Source organism: Calonectris borealis, chromosome 11, assembly GCF_964195595.1.
Source record: "Calonectris borealis chromosome 11, bCalBor7.hap1.2, whole genome shotgun sequence".
Taxonomy (NCBI): Eukaryota; Metazoa; Chordata; class Aves; order Procellariiformes; family Procellariidae; genus Calonectris; species Calonectris borealis.
This window is the reverse complement of record NC_134322.1, coordinates 1735631-1752748: the sequence shown is the minus strand read 5'-3', so window position 1 is coordinate 1752748 and position 17118 is coordinate 1735631. Positions and strand designations below refer to the sequence as shown.

Below are 17118 nucleotides of genomic sequence, written 5' to 3'. Positions count from 1 at the left end.
CGACCGACCCTGCAGCGCTGCAGCGGGCACAGGGGCTGCCTGGCAATTAGCAGCCGTGTCTCCCTGGCAGCAAATTAATTCAAATAAACCTTCCCAGCAGCGACGGCGCAGGGGTGAGCCCCTGGGCCTGATCCGGCTGCCCAGAGCACTCCTGGCCGTTCCCCTTAGCTGCGGATAGTAAAAATGCAGCGTGTTATCCTCGGCGCCTTTCTTTGTTCACGTTAAATGGAGCCGGGAGCTCGGTACGTTAAAAGGTCGGTGCTGGAAGGGCTATGAAATATTTAGTGGCTGTGTCGTGCTGACCTAGTTAGTTTGCACGCTCCAAGCGTGCCATCGCCTCCGGGCTGCGGCAAGGAGCCAGCACAGGGAGGGAAGGGCAGCGGGGTGGCCGGAGGCACCCTGCAAGGTCCCTGCAAGGAGCAGGGGGCTCCTGCAGCCCATCTCCGACGGGAACCTTAAGAGGAGGCTGTGCCCAGTGCTGTGCGCCGTCCTCTGCTGCGGAGCTCTGCAGGTCCTCGCTCTGCTGGGATGGCAAGACCGGGGCGTCCCTAAAAGCCTCGCAAGGATTTCCACCCCTGTGGAAGGGTCCCATCAAGTGGTGTCACGGTTAGGTTATTAGCGTCGTTAAGCAAGAGTGTTGACGATCCCGAAGCTGGGGATTTGTCCTGCGGAGTGCACGTGCACACCTTGCTCAGCGTCGCTTCCGAAGTTTGGGAGGAAGGTACCAACTACTTCACGCCTGGCCCAACGGCTGATCCGCCTCGAGGCCCGCGGATTGGCTTGGAGCCCCTCGAGTCCCTTCCAGCCCTTTTGCCCGTGGTTCCAGACACTCGTGCAAAGGTTTCCTACGGAGCTCCCCAGCTGGTGGTGCCCCCGCCCGGGGGCCGGCAGCCCCTCGGGGTTGTGTTTGCAGAAACCCCTTCTCATGCACGGATCAGCTGCAGACGCCCCTGGGAATATTGTTGGGATAAAACCAATCCCCGACCTAGCCGGGCATCTCCTCTGGCCCAAAGCCCCATCCTGGCGCAATCTATGGAGCCCGCTCCCCTAACCGGGCTCCAGCCTACCAACTTGATCACTAAATTATTATTTTTTCTCTTTTTTTGTTTTTTTGGTTGTTTTTGATTACAGACAGGCCGGATCGAACCAAACTACCCCAAAGTTTGCGGTCACCAGGGCAACGTGCTGGACATCAAGTGGAATCCCTTCATTGAGAACATCATCGCCTCATGCTCCGAAGACACCTCGGTGAGCTGGGACGCTTTGGGCTGGCACCTCCCGGGGGGACGAGCGGCCGCAGTCGTGCAGCTCCGTGCACCCCTCTGCCTTTGATTTATGCACCCGGCGGGGCGGGAGAGGGGCTGCCGGAGGCACCACGGGTGGGTGATGGCTCAGGAGCGGGGAGGGGGTAAGAGATTGATGCAGAGCAATAGGCAAATCGTGCCAGACCCCGGCTCCTGTGGCAGCGGTGCCCAGCAACTCTGCTGTCCCCGCTGTCACTTATTGTCACAGCACGGCTCTTTCTGCATCCCCCGCTGCAGATAAGCCATACAGCTGTGCACAACAAGGTCTTTTTTCTTTTTCTTTCTTCCCAAGCCCAACAGCAATGCTATCAATGTTATCAATTCTTCTTGCTATCAGGGACCGCAGGGGCTGCAACTGCTCTCGCGGCCGGATCCATCAAGTGATATGAGCAAAAGGCAGTTTTGCGGGCGGGGGATCACGAATCAGGTCATCTTTACGGAGCTGTTATTGGCATCCTCCTCCTTTTTTATTTTCTGGACACAAACAAATCCATCCCAAAGGCTGTATCATAAAGGAAGAAAAGCCTTTGTACAAGGGAGAAGATCAGAAACCATCGCCCGTTCTGCACGGCAGAAGCCGGGGTTTGGGGTGATCCAGTTTTCAACCAGTTACAAACCTGCCTCGCCTGATCCTTAGCATTTCACTGTATTATCTCCTAATGTCTCATCCTCTCCTTCAGTTCAGTATATTGGCATTTTTTATTAGCCGAAAGCTTGTCAAGGAAGATACTGAGTGGGGAAAAAAATTCAGATCATGGCCATGAATCATGGCGAGCTGTCTCCCACTTTGAATTATAACCTTTTATATACAGTCGCTGCGGAACAGGAGGTGCTGGGCGGGAGGGAGGATACTGGGAAGACTTCATGAGCCGTCGTTAAACCTGGGAAATTAAGTTAATTGCCCCTGAGGCTGTCTGGTGGGGGGAGTTTCCCCCGATGGGGATGAGTTGGGGGGGAGCGGCTCTGCAGCCGGGTGGGCTCGTGGCCCCCGGTGCCACCCCATGCCCGGGGTGCTGCTTACGGGCAGGTCCTGCACCTTCGGGGTCTCTCCGCTCACTCCCAGGAGGGTTAATGAGGTTCAGGCCAACAGTCTTTATCAAAGAGAGAGGATGCTCAGGTCCTCGCGGAGTCCGAGCTGTAGGAAACAGAGTATTTGCATTATATTTGTCACCCGGGGGCACCGTCGGTCCCAGGCTGGGGACACCACCGCCGCGGGAGACGCGGAGGAGCTGCCACCACCACAGGGTGATGGAGCTGGCCGGTCCTGCTCCAGACTCGTGTCTTTCCTCCATCGTGCCCTGTGCGGAGAGGACAACCTGTGCCGCCTTGTCCCCGGGGCATCGCTACGGCTTAATCCTCTCCAAGGGGGTGATGAGGATTTTACGGCTCGGCAGGACCCGATATCAACAGCCGCGGTTAGATCCCTCGCTGGAGAGGGATCGCTCTCGCAGCCCACCCGGGTTATCGCTCTGCTTGAAACCCCTCCGTAACTACTCCTTCGCTATCAAACCCGTATCCATCCGTGCCCGTCTGTCCCCGCCTGATGCTCTCCCGTGGGGCACCAGGGCCGATAATTCATTATTTGTCCTCGCGGGACAATTAGCGACAGGGCTGATCCTCGAGCTCCTGGGCCCCGCCGCGGTGCTGCGAGCTGCTGAAATGCTGTGAAAGCTTTTTGGGAACGAGCTTTTAAAGGGCAGGACAAAACAAGCGGGGAGATTAAAAGGGGATTACCCAATCTCCGTAGGCGTTTCAGGCTCCGTGTTTGCCTCGTGCCGGGGCTCTGTGCGCTCAGGCGCAGAGCTGGGGGGGATTCTGCAGCGCCGTGTCTGGTTTGCAGGTGTCTGGTTTGCAGGATGCATCTCTTTGTGGAAAGGCGCGTTTCAGGGAAAACCTCATCCAGAAAGTTTCTTAGGATGGGTTGGGAGAGGAAGCCTCTGGTTTCACGGGCTGCGTCCCACCCTGGCTGCTTTCCCTGGTGTCACGGGAGGAGGGTGGAGAGAGGCGCTTCTAGGGCTGTTCCTCTGGTTCTTTAATGATAGTTTTCCAAAAGCATCATTTCCAGGATGGGACGAGAGCGTGAAACCCAATGCTTGAGTTTTGGGTTAGCTCCAGCTATGCCTATACTGGCAACAGAATGGCATTAGTACTGCAACCAGTTCCAACACGTCTATTTTCAGGTCATAGTGACCGTGGTAATGGGGAAACCTGCCTAAAATAGCCTGTCCCTGGCACTCGCCCGCTTTTTTTGCAAGACACGAGGAATGATGCAACCCGGTTAGGAGCAGACCGCAGAGGTGACGCCGCGCTGCAGAGCCCCAGCGATGCTTCCCAGCTGAGCACGGATGCAGGACACATTTAATAACCATCCTTTAGGCTCCCTGCACAGCGAAAGGCGAGAGCTGGCGCCTGGCTGAGCAGACCCTGAGGATGCAGGGAGCCTGGGCATCGCGGCGGAGCGCGGGAAGGGTCCCCTCTGTGTCCCCCGGCTTTGATGGCGCACCCCCCGAGCAGCGAGCGTGCAGCAGGCACCTCTGCGGCGTGCAGAGCTCGCCCGGAGCCCTCGTGGGTGCAGATCGCCGGAGCAAGGCGCAGCCAGAGGTTTGGTAACAGGCGTTTCGTAACCCGCCGCTTTCATAACCGGTTCCTTCGACAGCTGGCGATCAGGGCTGCGTTGCTTCTTCCTCGTGTTGTGCCTTGTTTGAAAACCGCTGATGCTCTCAGAATCGTCCCTCCGAGCCAAACCGGCCTCTTAGCCGTGTCTCTCTCGTAACACTGTTTTCTCTGCACACCACGCAACCCAAAAAGCAGTGTCTTCCGCCTCTAAATGTGCAGGTTCAGGCAGAAAACTCAGCGCTCCACCCGTACAGTTTTATGCAGATTTTTCACTGCAATATTGCAAATTAAGTTCTGCCCCCCCAGGCTGTAGCTCAGCCCCCGGCTGGACGGGGCGACCCTTGGGGGAGCAGGTCAGTCCTCCCCAGGCAGCAGCCTCCCAGATATTCCCTGCGTTTCGGAAAAGCTTTATTTCAACTCAGCGATGCTCATCGGGGCCCCGGCCCCGCGTCTGCCCAAAGGCAAGCTCGTCTTCTGGGATGCTGGCGGAGGAGGCGGAAGGGGACCTGCACGGCTGCGTGCTGCGTTCGATACGGTTTGGCTTTTTTGGTGAGCGTTACTTAAAGGTGGTGTGACGTGTCTGCAAGGGATATTGGAGCGGGGATGGGATGAAGGCTCTGGGAAGGACGCTGGCCAAGGCAGCCCGCCGTGGGGAGGAGATGGGAGTGCAAAGCTCGGTCGTTTCACCTCTTCCTCGGAACCGCGGGGACGTGTACCGCCAAACGCCGCCGGGTTTCGGGTGGCTCCGGGAAGCCGCAGGGCTGGCAGGACCCCGGGTCTCGCTGCTCGGACGGGTCCAGGCGCTCGGGCGCGGAGCAGACTGAGGGGGGTAGGCAAATGCGACGTGTCCCTTCGGCTTCATACCGGTGACCTGCCGCGGAGATGAAAGCATCTATAACCGCCCTTGGACAGCATCATCTGGAGCTGTTTAATTGAAGAGGAGATGCTACAGAAGCCTTATTCTGTCCCAGTGTCTGTTCAGTGAGCACCTTCTCTGCAGAGGCTTTTCTGGCTTGTTTTTAACCCAGGTTCTCCCCGCTGGGCTGACAGCAGCCGGGGGTCCCCCCGGCCCTGCTGCATCAGCTTCATCGGGTCCTTTTCCTCGGCACCTGCAGTCCAGGGGTGAAACCGCTGCCTTTTTTTGGGCTACCCTTTCCCCCAGTGCTTGTCGGTCTGATGGGATGAACTGTCCGTGCCCCCCCTGCCCTCGCAAGGGACTGGATCAACCCCTGGGACATGCGTTAGGGTGCAGGATGAGGCTGTTAGCGTCGGGGCACTGCAGGGATTCAGCAGCTCGCAGCCCCCCCTGGGTGGGTGTCGGGGTCCTGCCGGGGCTCCCTGCCCCGTCCCGACGCCTGCCCCGTCCCGACGCCTGCCCCGTCCCGACGCCTGCCCCGTCCCGCAGGTGCGGATCTGGGAGATCCCCGAGGGCGGGCTGAAGAGGAACATGACGGAGGCCGTCCTGGAGCTGTACGGGCACAGCCGGCGCGTCGGCCTCGTCGAGTGGCACCCCACCACCAACAACATCCTCTTCAGCGCCGGCTACGACTATAAGGTGAGCCCTGCCCGGCCCCGCTCCTCGCGCCCGGCCGCTGCCTGGGGCTGCCCTTGCAAAGGCTGTCCCTGCTCGTGGCACGGGTGGGAGGCTCCTGCCTGCGGCCGGGGCAGGATCCTGCTGGCTGGAGGAAAATGACCCATGGTGTCGTGCAGCGGACGGTCCCTTCCCTCGTGCAAGGGTCTTGCACCCCGTCATAAGGACTATTTTAATTTTGCAGAAGCAGCAGCTGCAGGGCAGCCCTGGGAGGAGGGAAGGGGGTCTGTAGGTGATGGGGGGGCGATTTCAGCCAAAATAGGAGATATTAAGATGCCCAAAGCTGATATGGAGGTTGCAGGAGGGGTGGGGGGGGTCACCAGGAGTGGAGACGCCAGGGCAGCCTCCCCCCTTCCCGCAGGTCCTCATCTGGAACCTGGACATCGGGGAGCCGGTGAAGATGATCGACTGCCACACGGATGTCATCCTCTGCATGTCCTTCAACACCGACGGCAGCCTCCTGGCCACCACCTGCAAGGACAAGAAGCTGCGGGTCGTGGAGCCGCGCTCCGGCAGGGTCCTGCAGGTGCGGTGCTCGTGCCGGGGTGCTGCGTGCTGCATGGGATGGGGGGTTAGAAATAAGATCTTGGGGAGGAATCCTGCTGAAACGTGTAAAAACATTTGCAAGGTACTGTACGTACTCATGACGTGATGCTCTGCACGGGTCAGGGGCTGCAGGTAATTCTCTGCTGTGGGGAGGGGCTGGTAGGTTTAATTAGGTGGAGGTGATGGGGAGGGCTCAGCCTCATCCCAAGCACAGGAGTTGGAGGCTTTTGTTCTTTTATTAATTAAGGATTTGTGGAAAATAGTAGAAATTAGGGAGGGATGCAGAAAGTTCCAGAAAGAGCCACCGTTTGGAGGAAGACGGTGGTTTCTCAGTGAAGGTGATATCTGATGTTAAGGGAGATGGGTGTGTTCGTTTTGCACAGGGGACAGGCGCTGAACCACGGCACCTCCGCGCTGGCTGCCACCCCCCCGGCACGGGGCCGGCGTTTCACCGGGACGAGGCGGTGGGGGGGCTGGCAGGTCGGGAGAGCTGCCAGGGAAGGGGCTTTCTGGGGGCGAGGGCCGGGTCTGGGGGCCGCGGCGGGACGGGGGGCTGCCGGCGAGCGCGCTGCTGTCTTGCAGGAGGCCAGCTGCAAGAACCACCGCGTCAACCGGGTGGTCTTCCTGGGCAGCACGAAGCGGCTGCTGACGACGGGGGTGTCGCGCTGGAACACGCGGCAGATCGCCCTTTGGGACCAGGTGGGTGCCGGGACCCCCGCCCCGTCCCCGCCGGGACCCCCGCTCAGCACGAGCATCGGGACATCTTGCTTAACAAAGTGCTTTTTCCTCTTGCGCAGGAGGACCTGTCCATGCCCCTGATAGAGGAGGAGATCGACGGGCTCTCGGGTCTCCTCTTCCCTTTCTACGACGCCGACACTCACATGCTGTACTTGGCTGGCAAGGTACGGGCTGCGCTTTGCATCCCGCAGCTGCGGGGGCTGCAGCATCTCCCGGGGAGGCGAAGGGGCCTCTCCCCAGCAAACGGCCTGGGGGAGAAGAGCTGTCCTGGCAGCAGGGCTGCGCTGAGCCCCGAGCAAAGCGTTACGCAGCCCTTTGGCCACCGAGCCCTGGTTTGGAGAGGTGCCCGCCGCTGTTGCGTGAGCGGGCAGCGTCCCGCGGGGTGATGCGCGGGGCTGCAGCATCCCCAGCCTGTATCCCCCCAGCATTTCCCAAGGACGGGGTGCTGGGGGTTGTTATCGTGGTCTTTATTCAACTTTATGTTTGCCGAAGCCGTAAACCCTCCCTCTTCCCTGCGCTCGCTCCAGGGTGACGGCAACATTCGGTACTACGAGATCGGCTCGGAAAAGCCCTACTTGAGTTACCTCATGGAGTTTCGCTCCCCAGCCCCGCAAAAAGGACTGGGTAAGGACGGCTGTGCTGCTGACCCTTCGCCCTGAACGCGCAAAAGGTAGACGATGGAAGGTGCTTAATTCAATGCCGCTCGTAAATGGGTTTGGCACGGGTTTGGCGGGCGCTGTGCCGGCTCTGGAGCATCAACGCAGGGCGGCAGCGCTTGCAGGGCAGCGTTCGCATCGCTGTGCTGTCCGTCCTGCGGTGACGCGGCCAGGCTGGGCTGGGTCCCGGCCAGGCGCACGCCCGGTGACACCCTTCCTGCTGTCACACGTGCCACGGCTTTACCAGGGGACATCAGTCAGTGATTCCTGTGACTTGTCCTGAGTAAAAGCTGCTCATCCCTTTCCCAGCGTCCCTGCGAACGCCCCTGGTGTGGCCCAGCTCTGTGCCCCAGGACCCCAGGGTGAGGGCAGGGATAAATTCAGCAAGGATCTGGGTCTCCCGATAGAGAGCAAGGACCTCTTGGGGTCCTCCGTGCCGGGGAGGCGGATGGGTCCCGGCCGGCTGCCCGGGGTTTGCAGCACCCGGGGGTTATGGTCTGCGCCTCCCGCAGGGGTGATGCCGAAGCACGGGCTGGACGTGTCGGCCTGCGAGGTCTTTCGTTTCTACAAGCTCGTCACCCTCAAGGGCCTGATCGAACCCATCTCGATGATCGTGCCGAGGAGGGTGAGTCCCTCGCCGCACCCCGGGGCGCGGGGACGGGCTGGCGGGGGCGAGCGGCGCCGGGGGGTGTCCGAAGCGGGTCCGGCGTGATGGGGATGCCCCCACTTGCTCCGCTTTGCTGACCAGTCCGACGGCTGGGTCTCTTTGCACCAGTCTGAGACCTCCCAGTCGTTACACTTCCCAGGCACGGGATTCCCAGGGGGGTTTTACCCAAGGCTTAATGGGAATGTTTTTAGGAAATGCATCTCTGCATTGCTCCTGGCCTCGATGCAGTTGTTTTGTGCAAAATCAGCTTGGTTCTTTGCGACAGGTAACAAGGGGCTTGTCTCGCCTGAGGTTTGGGGGCTGTTTCTGGTAAAATAGATCTCGGAGCTGGAACTGGAGCAGGGTTTGGAAGCCAGGGCTGCGCAGAGGAGCCGGTCCCGGGCTCTGCCGCAGCTCAGCAGCCGCTCGTCCTCCTCCGGCCCCTCCGCCCCGCTGCCGGCAGCCGGCCAGCGTTCCCCAGCTTGGCTGCGTGTGCCCTGAGCGGGCAGCGCTGGCGTTTCTCATCTAACTTAATGGTGCAAACACCAGTTTATTACTTCCCCCGCTGCCCTGGGTGGCTGCGTTGCTGCATGCCAAAGGAGTGAGCGCAACCGTCTGCAGCACGCTGGAACGTGCAGTTAAAATTGTGAGCAGATTCACGGAGGCGGTTGCTTTTCTTTCCCCGTGTTTTTAGTCAGAAACGTACCAAGAGGACATTTACCCGATGACTCCGGGTACGGAGCCAGCCCTCACGCCGGATGAATGGCTGAGCGGGGTGAACCGAGGTAAAGCCACCGGCACGGCACTGGGGGGGTGGCACGGAGCCCCCAAAACAGCCAGGCAGCGGGACGGGGCCGCAGCCCCCCCTGACCCCCTCCCGCGCTCTGCCCCGCTCAGATCCCATCCTGATGTCGCTGAAGGAGGGCTACAAGAAGACATCCAAAATCGTCTTTAAGGCACCGGTGAGGGAGAAGAAGAGCGTCGTCGTTAACGGCATAGACCTGCTGGAGAACGTGCCGCCCCGGACGGAGAACGAGGTAGGGCAGCGCGGCTCCGGAGCGGGGCACGGGGACGGAGGGGATGGTTGCTGGTGGGGGGGACGCTTTCTGGTGCAGCTTGGAAAGCCACGGCTCCGCGGGTCTCTGCTCGTACTCCCAAACCGAGGTGCCTGGGCACTGCGTTTCCCTGTGGCTTGAAGCAACCCGCTCCACATTAACCACAGAGCACCCGAAAGGAACGGCGTTAAGCTCCTAAACTTTTTTTTTTTATTATTAAAATCGTCCTCCGAGAACAACAACATCAGCGCTTGGCCCCGGAAGGAGTTTGTTTTGCTGGAGCCGAGTTTGCAGATTGCTCGGGCAGGAGGGTGAAACGTTAAATCGGAGAGCGCGGGCGGCACGGCAGATGAATTCGTGTTGCAAAAGCAGCCGAGTTATGAAAGGGCTCCGGGGGCTGGCAGGAGGGCGAAGCCCCGGGACGAGCGGCCAGCGCGCTCCCTCCAGCTCCCTCCTTCCCTTCCAGCTCCTTCGGATGTTCTTCCGACAGCAGGACGAGATCCGGCGGCTGAAAGACGAGCTTTCGCAGAAAGACATACGGATCCGACAGCTACAGCTGGAGTTAAAAAACTTGCGTAACAGCCCGAAGAATAATTAACTTCCAGAGACGTTTTATAAATAAACTTTCTTTGTTTATACTCGCTCTTTAATTTTATTGTATCCACTTACACAGAACATGAGCCAGAAGTCAAGTGACCTGCCAAGAGCCCACTCGCTAACTGGAAATACGTCCTCCTAGTCTTGTCTAGCACTAAAACCGCTGTAACCGAAAGCTACCGCATGAGAGGCGGCTGGGGCGGCCGCGTGCCCCAGCGATGGTCTTGGAGTAAGTAGACGAGCCGTGTCCCCTCCGTCGGGATTAACCGGCACGGGGGAGCCGAGGCGGCGGCGACTCCCCGGGAAAACGCGATGCTTCGTTGCTATTAATTTTTTTCCTATGCAAAAATGTGACGGCGGGTGCAGAACTGGAACGGGGCGCGGGAAGGGCTTAATTCACAAAAGCTGCCGCGGCGGCAGCCCGGGACCCTCCCCATGGCGGCGGCGCTGCCGGGGCGGTGGCTGTGGCACAGCCGGGCGGGCTCTGCCACGGCCGGGTTTGGCAGGAGCAGCCTGTGAGCGTCCCCGGGCTGCAGCCTGGGGAAGGGAGTTGCTCCACATGTGTGCGTGCATCCGTGCACGTGCACCTCGGCCCTTTTTTTTTTTAAAAAAAAAAAGAAAAAAAAAAGAGGCTGTGTTTCCTAACCGGAGAGGGATTTTTGCTCCCTCCGCCTCTGCAAAGAGGGACTTACCCTCCTCCTTTCCGCTGGGACATGTGCCAGTGCCACGGGGAGGGGGGAAGGATGTCACCCGGCTCGCCCCGAGGGTCCCCGGGCGGCCGCCGCGGTGCTGCTCCGAGGGACGGACCCAGCGGGTGCTGGAGCTGCCGGGGCGCTCGATGGGTTCAGCACGTGCGTACAATCACGCCTTTCTGTGGATTAGGCCTGTAGCACAGGGAACGACACCAAATACTGCTAGTTTACCTATATATATATATATTTTCACTAAATCAAGTTGCTGAGCTGCCCAGCACTACCTGTGCAACGGTTTCCCCTCTCCGTTATTTTACATTGTGCCCCGCACCCGCTGCTTCCCCCTCGTTACCTTACATGTGCTGTCTTTGCCTATTATTTATGCTACCACGGAATAGTGATGAAATAAAATGTTTTCAAGATACCAAAACCTTGCCCGCTCCTTCCTTTCCTTGTCGCAGGGCTGTGCACAAGCGCCGGCCCCCACCCGAGAAAGGGTGGTGGGACCCAAAGGGGTATTTTTGGGTGCGCAAATGTGTCCTCTGCTTGCGCTGCAGCTCCTCCCCGGGTTGGGAAGTCCCTGCAGCGCCGAGCGATGCTGGCTGGAGGCTGGGCTCGATGCTGTGGGATGGCTGCAGGGGGCTTGGGTGTGCGGCAGGAGGAGCAGAAGCCCCGACTGTGCAGGGAAGGAGGTGCTGGGGAGAGCCCGGGGCTGGGTCGGCTGCTTCGGGCTCCCCTGCAAGGCGGGCAGCACGGCGGGCGGTGCTCGCTGGAGACACTTCGCTGGATCAGTCATAGCATCATAGAACAGTTTGGGTGGGAAGGGACCTTTGAAGGCCATCCAGTCCAACCCCCTGCCACGGGCAGGGACATCTCCAACTCGATCAGGTTGCTCAGAGCCGCGTCCAACCTGACCTGGAATGTTCCCAGGGATGGGGCATCTCCCACCTCTCTGGGCAACCTGTGCCAGGGTTTCACCGCTCTCATTGTAAAAGTTTTCCTTATGTCTAATCTGAATCTGCCCTCTTTTAGTTTAAAACCATTCCCCCTTGTCCTGTCGCAACAGGTCCTGCTAAAAAGTCTCTCCCCATCTTATAACGCCGTTATGCCCCAGATTTGCAGGTAAAACGCAGCGGTTCTGCGGCTGCCCCGGCTCCCCGCGGTGCCGCAGCCGGGCGTGCGCGAGCAAGAGGGCAGCGCGCGGGATGCCGAGATGGAAATAGAGCTTTAAGCTTCATTTCCTTCGTTTTCTGGTGTTGAGGAATGTGCTATCGTTTGGGGTCAGGACTGGAGTTTCCTGGTTTTATCGTGCCTCATATTTGGAAGGAGAAAGCGCTATTTAAGCACGTCTCGGCTGCTTCGTGCAGCGCAGCGATGGCTTGGTCCCGTTTGAGGTTACTGATGTCTTATGGCCTTATCCAAGGGTGTGCGTTGGGACTTACTGCACTAAATTCTCTCTTGTAAGGGAAAAGCCAACTTTTCTCCAAAGCCCCTTGAATCGATGCGAAATGAGCCCAATTACAGCTGCGGGTGGTGATGATTAATGAGCCAATTAGCATATCTGCAAACATCAGCACGAATCTAGCGGCGGTTGCCGCCTCTGTTGCAGGTGAGGGGGGGGACGTCTCGGGGTGCGGAGGCAACTGATGCAGGATGCGGCCCCACGGGATGGCTCCGGGTGGGCTTCAGCTTGCGACATAACCTTTGCAACGCTCACGGGGCTCCCAAAGCATTCGGGATTCACCAAGAACCTCCAGCCCGAGCCGTGGCTGTGCCGTTTCCAGGGCAAACCCCCCACGAGGTCCTCGCTGCTCCTCTTCTTGCACCTTTCCTCCCAAACTCCCCTCTCTCAGTGACAGCTCGAGCTTTTCCCGACGTTTCCTCCTGCACCATCTGGGCGCTATTTAAAGCAGAAAGGCCCATTTTTGGGGCACTTGATACATCCAATTTTGGCACTGAATCCTCTGCACTGCTGCAACCTTACGACTCGACCACGAGCAGCCGGGTGCAATCCTGCATCGCGGCATCCCCCCTCACCCCGGGGTTTTGTGCCGCTTGGGAACGGTGAGACCTGCTCCTGCACCGACCCACGTCCCTGCCCTTTGCTCTTGATGAGCCTGTGGTGCTGTGGTGGGTTTTTCAGATGCTTCCGGGTAGTTTGCAGGATTTTCCAGAGTCTAAATGAGACCAGTGAGTCTGTAACCTCCCAGCTTTTCGCTCCCATCCTGCTTGCAGACATTAGTTTCTTTAAAGCCTCCCAGCTGCTCCCTGCTCCTGCAGTGGTAGCGGAGCCGATGCCTTGCTCTCCGGGACCAGCTCCTCCAGGAGCCCTCCAGGAACGTTATCCAGACTCAATAATTCACAAACATCTAATTTATCTGCAGCATTTCCCAAGCCGTCCCCGTTCAAACCCAGGCTGAGGTCTCACCCTTCCTGTACTGCTGCTAATTGCAATTACCTCACCAGCAGCTGACATCTTCAGGGATAACAGGTTTTAAGGAAAAAGGCTTAAAGAGCTCAGCTGTCCGCAGCAGACAGCCCCCTCCTCCTTCAAACACAGCCGCGGGGCGATTTCTTTCCGACTTTGCTTTTCCCCTCCGAATCAGTGCTGCCCCTCTGCGCTCACCCTTCCCGACCCGACCTACTTTCTGCTTCCTGGAGGTTTCGCTTTGTTTGAGGCTTGGCCTCCTCGTACGCTTCCTAGCTGCAGGATTATTGTTAATTCTCTGTTTTCCAACATTTTGTGAGTGCCTACTTGAGAAGATTTCTGGTGATTAAAAATCTGAATTTATAGATGACGATACAAGATCTGGTTTTTGAAATCTAAAATGAAGCAAATGCAGCGGAGAAGCCACAATGGGTTTTATTTTAATTAAATGGGAGTTTCCCATCAATTTGCTGAGGAAGATGCTGGTTCCTCCTTTTTCTGACATCCTTAAAATCAAGGGGTGCTTTGCACTCGCAGAACTTGGCCCCACTTGGTTCAGCAGCGCCAGCTACGCACTCAGGGACCCTCCCTTGGGAGCTCAACTCCCTCACAGCAAAAAATGATTAGAAATTTTTTACACATTTAGTGCATTTTTAGACATTATGCACTGCTGCCTTTTGACCTAAACCTCTTGACCCCAGAATCCGACTTTCCCATCCCCTCCCGGGAGGAGGCTTTCAAACACCGAAAGGGAAATTTGGTGCTGAAATGGAGCTGAAACTGCACCAGGATTTGTGCAGCGGACGGCCGCTTTTCTGGGCGTCCCGGCGAGCGCCGGGCATGTGCCACATCAACCTGCCCGCTAGGACCGACGGCCGTGCTTGGACATACCTGCTGCAGCCAGATGTGGCCACTCCAGATGTTCCGCAGCATCCGTAAGGGCTCAGCAAGGAAACACCCCGCCGCCTGCCCTACTGCCCAGCAGCAGCCAGCTTCCGAACAGCGCTGGAAAATCACAGTAGAATTAGCAATTAGAGCACAGGCGATCTACAGGGACGTCTGGAGGAAGGACCGGAGGTGTCCTCTCACGGGAGGATGTCCAGGGTGAAATGCTCGCCTGGTGCTGCCTCTGCTGCCGCCTCCCTTCTCTGCGCACATTTGGCAAGCGCCAAATGTCCAAGTGTAATGGAAAAATAAAAACTCCAAACAGAAAATGTTAAAGTCTTGCCAAAAATCATTCACCGGGTTTTTATTGGCTCTGGGCAGAGGGAGCAAAACCAGCAGTGACAACAAACAGCTGATAGCGGTGACGTGATCTGGACCAAGCGAGAACTGCCGAGCTAAACAGAACAGCAGTCAAAATACATTCGGAGAAGCACCAGTAAGAGTTAACGGGAGATGCTCAGACAGAAAAAGTGGTCAGGTTTTCCAGTTAAAAGGGGAGCGCAGCTCCCGAACCACACACGTACGTCCTCTGACGCCAGCCCGTGTCTCACCCTGTGCTTACCCCCTCGACAGCTTCAATCTCCCCACCACCAGTGCATGAAGCAAAATAGCAGCTGAGCATTTAAATCTTCCCTCGGCGATTCGTGCGGCAGCTGGTCAGGGCGCTGCGGCTGCCAGAGCCTCGCCTGGAAGAAGGGCGAGTGCTGCTGCAAGCGAAGCCGTGGGTTGTGCAGGGCGATTGCTTCACCCGCCGCCGCGAAGGAGAAGAGCGGGAGAGAGGAGGAGAGCTTTCCCAGCTCCCTTTTGGGAGGAATTGTTTGCAAGAGCAGAAGAGAGCGGTGAGCCGGGACGCCAAGGGAGAGCCTGCTTTGGGCACCGGGAAAGCATCGCATTGTGGTCCTTCTCGCAGACCTACCTGCCATCAGCCTTCAGGGAGTGCAACACCTTCATCCCATTCCCAGGCTGCCCACTGCTTTCTGCTAGAGCCAAGCCGTCGGTCGTGGTCCGGAGGGGCTGGCAGGACGCAGGCAGCCGCCGCACGGCTGCGGGGGGCTCCCGTCACTGCAAACCCAGCGCTGGGTCGTCCTCCCCGGCTGCAGAAACGGCCGCTGCCAGCCCAAACCTCTGCCCAGCCCGCACGTTCGCGGCTGGTGTAGGTGCATCGGCACATCAACATCAATAGCTAAACCCGACATGACCTCCAGAAAGCTGAGAAACAGATCCATGCAGCTGGATCCTTACTCAAGTCTCATTTTTTAAGTACTCTGCAGTACATTTCTTCCCTTAACAATGGGGACTGAAAATCCTCAGCCATCTCACTCCTAGGGCTGAAGTCTGTAGTCATCAGAGATTTCTAAATTTCAGCATGGGAGGATTCATTCTTACTGAAACATAAGACCTCTTTAAAGACAATTATAAGAGAGTTTTGGTCGAAGCAAATCTGCCCCTCTATATATCCAAATCTCAATTAAAGTGATCTGGAATATGTATGCGGTTAAGCAAGCCACTGGCCCCACCTTGGACAACAGGATGAAGGAATAGCTTTCCCTGACTATCACAAATCCCTAAGTTTTAAGGAAATACCATTTAAACTAGTGGTGGGGGACTTGCAGCAGAGTCCAGAGCGAGCCAGCAGTCATCTCCTCCTGTATAACTGGATAACGTTGACAATTATTCGGGCTTGGAAAGCCTTCCTGACCTTCACCAGAGTCCTGTGCCCTTGCTTTAACCTCCACAAATACTTCAGGTACAAGAAAGCATTATCAAATCAACCAAGGAGAAGCCGTCCTCGAGGGTACCAGAAATGCAAACACCTAGGCCATTACGTTATTAAGACTATATGGATGTGCAGTCCCCATACGTTCAGCTTGGCACGTAACAATTTTGACCAAGAGCACCTTGTTCCCGACTTGAATGCGCTCATTGACGGCACTGCACAACCCCGAGCAACACAGGAGTGCGGTTTGGTTTGCGAAGAGGGGTGGAAAGCCCCAGCAGGACATTTTAGGCGGTCCGAGCTTTAGAACAGGCTCAGGACAGCAAGGCAAAATAAAGCACCCCGGGAACAAACTCCTGGGATTTCTCTGAAATAGGAGCCAAGGGAGGGCTCTGCTTTTCCATGAAGGAGAGGTTCCCCCAGCACCCGACAAGTCCCAGGTAAAGCATACTTCACGGTACACGTAAGAAAGAATGCGCGAATGAGAATGGTTTGGGCATCTGGAAAATACCGGGCTCCATCCCCACGGTCCCTGCCCGGGCAGATCCACCAGCCCTAGACTGCTGCATGACCTGGGCTCTTCACATTACTGTGCGCAGAAAGAGCAAAGTGACACAAAAACTTGGGATTTGAATGAGCTGAATTCTCCCATTATTCATTTCTGACAGTATTTCTACCTGGATTTTCCTGCTGAACTGTTATAAAATACTGGGGTTTGGGTTTTTTCCAAGAGTCAGTAAGTTGCCAAGTATTGTTGCAAGTCGCTAAGTATCTTTAGCCAGCACTTATGTACACACAGAGCACTTGGGAAAACAAGCCCTTGGTTCTCAGCATGACAAGACTGCACTTACATACTACGAAATATGAAATAACTGAAATTATCCACACTGGGCAAACCTCATTTCTGTTTTCAGTGGCAGCAGGCAGTCAGAAGTCACGTCGTTCCCCGCCTCCCAGCACACAGTCAAAACCTTGCTGTTCAGCAGACACCCGCCTTCCCTCTTCCCTCTCTCTCATCTCCCAGGACCAGCGCTTCAGCAGAGCTCAACAGCGAACAGGGAAAGCAGTAAATACTAGGCGTGCGCAGCAAAGGTCTTACTGCTGCAGTTTTCTTTGAGAAACCGAATTCCAAAGTAAGCTTTGAGACAATTAACACTACAAAGAGAAGAGTCTCTTAAGTGACACCCGGGCCAGTCACTGCTTACACAGGGTGAAGAGCTGAAGGGTTTCTCAGTGCTTCCAGGGTAAGAGGAAAAACGGCTTCGCAAGCCAGAGGTGGCTCGCTGGGTGACAAAGGTTAACTCAAACGCCACTTCAGCATCGCCGCGTGAGCTGGCATTGCTGCATCTTCTGCATGCAAAGGGGACATTCACCTGGGCGTCCTCGTTTGCTGCGTCTCTGGGACCTACAGAGGCTCATTGTGCAGGAAAGGTCAGGTCCAGTCGCTGCCGATTCCTTCTAACAGCTCGAGTAAAAAGCTAGGTCTTTGGAAAACCGAGCTTCCCAGTATAAAGCCAAACCGAAGCCTTAGACTAAGCTGGTATAGAGTGACACCAGGGCTCTGTTTGGGTTGTAGCTCTAGAGCTG

General features: G+C 57.2%; 1 protein-coding gene across 2 annotated transcripts in view; it reads left to right on the top strand.

Moving 5' to 3' along the window:
- CORO2B (coronin 2B) overlaps nucleotides 1-10346 on the top strand; it is a 44317-nt gene extending 33971 nt beyond the window's left edge. For both annotated transcript variants that reach the window (XM_075159695.1, XM_075159694.1), the window contains 10 exons: nucleotides 1132-1248; nucleotides 5326-5475; nucleotides 5873-6037; nucleotides 6640-6756; nucleotides 6855-6959; nucleotides 7323-7419; nucleotides 7964-8076; nucleotides 8792-8882; nucleotides 8995-9134; nucleotides 9619-10346. In XM_075159695.1, the coding sequence (XP_075015796.1) occupies nucleotides 1132-1248; nucleotides 5326-5475; nucleotides 5873-6037; nucleotides 6640-6756; nucleotides 6855-6959; nucleotides 7323-7419; nucleotides 7964-8076; nucleotides 8792-8882; nucleotides 8995-9134; nucleotides 9619-9750 (1227 nt within the window). In that variant the 3' untranslated portion in view covers nucleotides 9751-10346. The remainder of the gene's footprint in view (nucleotides 1-1131; nucleotides 1249-5325; nucleotides 5476-5872; nucleotides 6038-6639; nucleotides 6757-6854; nucleotides 6960-7322; nucleotides 7420-7963; nucleotides 8077-8791; nucleotides 8883-8994; nucleotides 9135-9618) is intronic.
- The last annotated feature ends 6772 nt before the right edge of the window (nucleotides 10347-17118 follow it).